General features: G+C 38.3%; 1 protein-coding gene across 2 annotated transcripts; it reads right to left on the minus strand.

The window, feature by feature from the left end:
* Positions 1-5,565, minus strand: fhl5 (four and a half LIM domains 5). Of its 2 annotated transcripts, none has more exons than XM_027999852.1 (6): positions 5,438-5,565; positions 5,084-5,265; positions 4,769-4,943; positions 2,263-2,432; positions 1,941-2,127; positions 1-1,060 (listed from the first exon to the last, which is right to left on the minus strand). In XM_027999852.1, exons 2-6 carry the CDS (start codon positions 5,243-5,245, stop codon positions 909-911), a joined length of 846 nt encoding a protein of 281 aa, XP_027855653.1. In that variant the 5' UTR covers positions 5,246-5,265; positions 5,438-5,565; the 3' UTR covers positions 1-908. The 2 variants fall into 2 exon arrangements, with proteins under 2 accessions (XP_027855653.1, XP_027855652.1); XM_027999851.1 differs by having other exon boundaries at positions 5,360-5,560.
* Between the last annotated feature and the right edge of the window lie 767 nt (positions 5,566-6,332).

Raw genomic sequence — 6,332 nt, forward strand, 5'->3', positions numbered from 1 at the left:
TTAAGATCAAGGAACACCTTTTATTCAACCAATGCATAAACGCAGACCTTTTTCAGAGCATAAAGAAGCACAGAGGAGAACAAACTGACGGCTGAGATGCATCGGTCTGTCAGGACGAGCAGATGGTTGAAATGTGGAACTGTCCTTTGGCTGAAACTCAAGTATCTATTTGTGCTTTTTTGATCTGTAAATATACATTTTGAATGTATATTTGAGTTTTCTTGACTTGCACCAAACTTTAGTAGTTTTATTTCATTAAATGTACTGTAGTTTTTTAGTTTAATTGAATATGTGTGTGGCAGTATCAAATACTGAACACTTTAGCATAGCTAATTAACAATGCCTGTCCATTCAGTCAGTGTGTGCATCTAAATCAAATTGATAATCTCCTCTTGAAATGTCAAAATGAGAAACAACAGGCATTAGAAAACTTTATTGCAGCAACGTCTTATATATTGAGCAAACTCATATGTTATTTTGTGATTCTTTGCGAGTATATTTGCATGCATTAATGTGCAAGGGTCATGCAAGGCTGCAGATAGTGTTTTTTTTTTTTAAAGCACCACGTAATTTAGTTTTTTTCTCACATATTTCTGTTCTACGGTTTAAAAACAAACATTATTTCACTGTTGTGAAAATGAATAAGTATGTTTGCATAAAGCACCATGATTGTACATGTATATAGGAAACTGAGAAGTTTGTATAAGCACCAACTGTCACAATAGCATTGATGTGAATGCCATTATGAAGACTTCCACAAAAGAACACTACATTAAAGCAAAATGAGGAAATATTGATCACTTTATGCGGTAACAGCACCATCCAAGCTAACACCGATTAACGTACCCAGCATATTAACAAAACAGAACATAAGTCGTTGCATTGTGGGTGAACTTGTCATGCACAGGTCATTTCTCCCTGCCGCAGTCGGTGCACAAAATGTCGTCCCGCTGCGTGAGGAAGCCGCGTCCCACCAGTGACACAGAGCACTGCATGCAGGTGAAACACTCGCTGTGCCACTGACGCTCCTCAAATGAGATATATTTGGCACCTGCCAAACCTGAAAGAGAAAAACAGGTAACATGTATGTGTCTATGTTTGCTTTATACTTGTTTTTGCACAACACCAAGCATATTTTAATCACATGGCTGAGATTTTTAGGGTGAAAAGCTTGAATACATTCATCAGTGGTATTAATAGTTTAGTATTTTTGCACTTTTTTATGTGAGGAGAAACAGTACAGGGAAGAAACTCCAAATTGAATGCACACATTTTTTCCTTTTAAATTTTACTATATTTATTTCTCTAACTCGTCCAGAAAAGCTGCACCTTAAACATGCACTTGTTATTCATTAACAACTGGCCTCTGGAATTATTGAGACTGGATCGACCATTCTTCTTATGAAAAATGGTGGGATGTAACTACACTGGTTTGTTCCCTTGCATAGATCTGATTTTTAATCATAGATAAGTTTTCAGGCTGAGGTTGGGGCTTTTAGACCATTCATTTCTTCATTCTAAAATCAGCTTTCATGTGTGTTTGTGATCATTGTGCTGCTGCTGTTATCAACCATTCGATGCAAGATGACTGCCTGGTGTTTAAAGCTAGGACGCTCAAGAAGGATTCCTCTCAGCTTTCGCCTAAGCTCAAACGTGCCATAGCCTAAGTTTGAATTTTCGAAAGTGTGCGTCAACCTGCTGAAGTGCAGTCAGTATTGATAGATTTGTATATATTGTGTATCATAATTAGTATCTTTCATTTTGACCATGTGTTGAATGCATCTGCAACAATTAAAAATCCTCTAATCTGTTCCTACTTTTGAAAGTGTTTCCTTATTTTATCTCTCTGCGTGTTAAAATGCATACCTCATGATCCCGAATGATTATGACCCTTATGACAACAAAGTTATGCGAAGCATAATATACACAGAATGACTCACTAGAAATGGGTTTGGTGCAACCAACACACTTCTTTGCATACAGGTTGCTGAAACACTCCAGGCAGTAGGGGTAATTTTCCCTGGAAGTGAAGCGATACCCTGAAAGCTGCTTTCTGCAGCCGATGCAGAGGAAGCACTCACGATGCCACGGCTTATCTTGATAGGTCACACCACCCGTGGTGATGGCCTGAAGATACAAGAAACGTATACAACAAACATGAGCGCAAATGGTAATTCTTTCTCAGATTGACCTGCAGTCAGTGAATTTATTGGAATAGTCATTACATAAAAATTATGCAGTTATGTATTTTTTTTTTTTTACCTTCTTACAAGCACAGCACTGGTATGCAAATTGCTTTTCAAAGCAGGGCACACAAAAGTAGCCAGAGTCTTTGGGGATGAAAGACTTGGTTCCTATTGGCTGTTGGCAGCGGTGACACAGGAAGCAAGTCTCATGCCAGCTGTTCCCCTTGTACTCCATTTTTCGGGAACCTGGCAAAAGACACGAGAGCAGCTAAGCCAGCATATGGTACCTCAATGACAGAATACACGCTGCCTAAAATAGTCTTAGTTGGTCAGTGGAGACCATGCAATCAAAGGTTAGGGATTATAGATGGATCTGCATTACTGTTATAATAACTGGGTAACTTTATAAAGGTGATGTTAGTAGTTTATAAGATAAAATGTTGTAGAGAATTTTTGCAATTACTGGGCTAAATATTGTTCTGATCAGGAGATATCTTTAGGTTCTACATGCAAAAGTGATTTGTGGAAGTTGCATGTCGACAAATAACCAAATCAACCAAATCAACCAAATCAGAAGCTCCTGATTCAGTGCTTTAAGAGAAATTTTAAAGCAAATTTTATACTAATTAGGCACATTGATTTTGTAATGAAAAGTCCTGGAAAAATATTTTTATAACTATGGAAGAATTTTAGGAAAACTAAAACATGTCTTACTGATTGTAAACTGCTTCTTTCTTGTTTTTTAACCTTTACTTGCTGTGCCTACATGCACTATGAGCGTGGCTCAGGTTTAAATATGTACAAGTCATCTGAAGTGTTAATGAATAATTTATAATAGCAACTGTCATGTTTTAAAAGCGCTGCGGCCGCCACGGATACCAAACTGCTCTAACTCATAGTTAGAATTTTCACATTAGGACACATTCTTGTATTTGTTATGTTCCCTTTTTATGTGCACTTGGAAAAAACAGCTTCTGAGTACAAATTTGTCTTGGAAGCTGAAGGTTTCTGAATTGACGGTGTTCTAGTTCCAAGTCCGAAAACACTAGGATTTGTTTTGGTGCTCTTCATTTCAGATAAATGTTGCTCTGACTTCCCCCAGCTCCCCAGGTTGTTATTGTTTTTCAAGACAAAAGTAAAAAAAAAAAGAAGAAATTTCATGAAGGAGTATCTGCCTACATCTGTGAAGATTTGTCTACTTTTCCACAATCTCCAGGTGATAGAACACCTTCCTACGACAGATAACTAAACTATGACTTATATTTACTTCCCAGATCGTCTCTTCAAAAACTAGCAGATAGCAGAACTATCACTTTACTAAAGAATCAGTTTCTAGCAAAACTATGAGGCTGCTAGGTGTTATACTTTTGCTTAACGTGACATGATGTCAAGTTAAGCAAAAGTACTTGCTTAATACTAATGGCTACTGATTAGTAGTACTAAAGTACTAATGGCTTTTAATAGACATTATGTTTGGCTGGTTTTGCTTACAACTATTGAGTGTTGCTAAGATCAATAACGGAACTCTCAATTTCACATACTCCTTTGTCATTAAAAACTCTGATTTGTGTTTTACCTTGTACTGTCTTAGATTATATTAGTCTTTCTTTCAGTTTTTGTGCGCCATTGTTAAATTGTACCGTAGACCGTAGGGGTCTTCAACTTTGAGCAAATCAAAGGAACATTTTTACCCTTATTTCAGGTAAATAAAACTAGTTTGGAGTAGCAAATATTACACAACCTGTTGAAAGAAGGAAACATCATTCTTGACAAACATCTACTGTTGAAAACGTGTTGTTGTCATTTTAAAATATCCATCCTTTTGGTTCCATTTTTGGGTATTAAAATAAAGAAAAATATCAAACTTATGCAAATGAGGATGGATACATTTTCTTGGATTCTGAGTAATTAAGTAATAAAGACAATGAATTGTGGACATTCAATGCAGTTATCCCAAGAAAATAAGGATAACTGAGAAAATTTAGTTTATATTTGAAAGCATTAGATGTTCATCATTTTAACAAAAATTATTGTGCAAGGTCAAAAGAGCCATTTATGACTTCAGGGCTGCAGAATGCAGACCCTTGGCCTGAACTAACAGTGACCCTCCATCAGTACCTTAGAAAACGTTCTGGAGCCCCATTTACCTGAAAATGACAACTCCTAAAGGAATATGCAATACGTTTACGGGAAGGAAGGCTTATAAATATAAAAGAGCAAAACTGGTTCAAACTGAAAGGTGAGAAAGATACGTTTTGTTTGGCCATTGAAAGATTTCAGCTCCACACACATTTGACAAATCCCTGTATAAACCTGATACAGGCTTATTAAAACCAGAGATTAAAAGTTCACTCAGTGCCTTGGAAACTGTAGATGTGGGAACAACTACAGAATGGCTATTAATAGACATTATGTTTGCATGGTTTTGCTTGCAACTGTTGAGTGTTGCTAAGATCAATAAAGAAACTCTCAATTTCACTAATGACATAAACGTTTTGTCTAATATATTACGTTAAGTGTAATATGTTATTAAACAAGCCTTATTCTTCATCTTGTGGAGCGGTGTTCATGGCTGCCTGTACCTGGCATGATGGTCTTCTTGCAGGTGCTGCACTTGGACGAGTAATCATGTGCATAGCATTCAGTGCAAAGCAATAAATCCTCCTTGGCTGCAAAGGCCTTCTCTACCAGTGAGCGGCTGCACTTTGCACACTTGAAGCACTGCTCGTGCCAGTGGTGATCCTTATAGGACAGGTCCTACAAATATTGAATCCACATAAGCTTAAGATTATTTAGCTTAAGATTATTTAGCTGCTACGCATTCAGGGAACAATTCTCCTGCAGCTGGAGTCTGAGGATGACATCTTTTTTCTCGGGGCGTCATTGTTTGTACTTACCCTGAAGTTGCAGCCAATAGGTGAAGAGCACACTTCACAGCAGTTAGCAAATAGGTTCTCATAGCACTTTGTACAATACTGCGTGTCCTCTTTCATGATGTACTTCTTCCCCAACAAAGAGTCTTTGCAGTAATGGCAGTCAAACCGCTCACTGGAGGACATTTTGTTTCGCTTTTCTTTATCTGTGGGTCAAACAGAGCAGCAGGATCATCAACAGACAATGAGGACAAACAGAAAATATTATTCAAGAAGTGTAATAGTCCCTGGACTTCTCACTTTAATCGAGTAAGAATATGCAGAGAAAATGTTCCCTCTTCTTCCCCAAAAAGCAGAGCTGTCCTCTAAAGTGTTTACCTTGGCTGATATGAGGCGAGAGTGAGGCTGAAGTCAGGGACAGCGATGGTCAACTGGTCCAAACACTGGAATGAGGCAGGGATTGAAACAGGGGTCAGGGAGGATTATGGGGTGTCTAGTGTGGGGCTCTTCTATAAATACAGACCTGCTCATATTAGTGGTAATCTCTAGAGAGAATGTGCATACTGCGCTGAATCCTCCTTCACCTTTTAAGGGAGCTCAACCAGAACAGATCATGCAAGCCTTTGATTTGGTCTCATCATTGCTGATTTACCACCGTGTAGCTAAAAAATGCAAGCAGAAATTTCACTCTGGATACAAAAACATGCCCTTGGGAAAAATGTCAGACTATACGAATGATAAAGCAATCAATTACTGTCACATAGAGGTCCAAAAGCAGAGACAGCTGGCCATTTGGACGCTGTGACATGTGAGGACACACTTGCGGAAGTTGTCGGAGACACAGGCGATTACAGATGGCTGATGAAAGGTAGGTGCCAGCAGTAGCTTTGTGGATGCCAGGTACTCAACCTGAGTGCCAGGAGCTCTCACTGTTTGCTGGGTGAGTCTTGGCAGCACTTCACAAAGGGAAAGCTCTGGCTTAGTGTGTGCTTAATCCATCCACAGTAAAATAAAGACAAGGAGGAGTAGAACAGGGAGTTTAAATGTGGACTATCTTGCTAATCATAGTGCTTCTTTGGTTGCAGATCATGTTTGGTTTAATAAACTAAGCCAAGTTCTAAGAATAAAAGTCATCATCATGTAGGAGACAACAAATGTCAACATTTACAGCACCTTGTAAAGGCATTCATACCTCTTCAACTTTTTCTAGTTTGTTAAGCACAACTGTGCTTAGCAAAATACAGTATATCTGAATAGCTGCCAAGACATGGTC

This window comes from Xiphophorus couchianus, chromosome 19 (assembly GCF_001444195.1).
Source record: "Xiphophorus couchianus chromosome 19, X_couchianus-1.0, whole genome shotgun sequence".
NCBI lineage: Eukaryota > Metazoa > Chordata > Actinopteri > Cyprinodontiformes > Poeciliidae > Xiphophorus > Xiphophorus couchianus.

What these genes read in the sequence shown, in the direction of transcription:
- fhl5 (XM_027999852.1), bottom strand. Translation starts at nt 5,245, where the DNA reads ATGTCCTCCAGTGAGCGGTTTGACTGCCATTACTGCAAAGACTCTTTG. An exon ending in AGTGCTGTGCTTGTAAGAAG is followed by an intron (nt 2,128 to 2,262) that starts GTAAAAAAAAAA and finishes TTGTATCTTCAG; the next exon opens with GCCATCACCACGGGTGGTGT. An exon ending in TTGCACCAAACCCATTTCTA is followed by an intron (nt 1,061 to 1,940) that starts GTGAGTCATTCT and finishes TTTCTCTTTCAG; the next exon opens with GTTTGGCAGGTGCCAAATAT.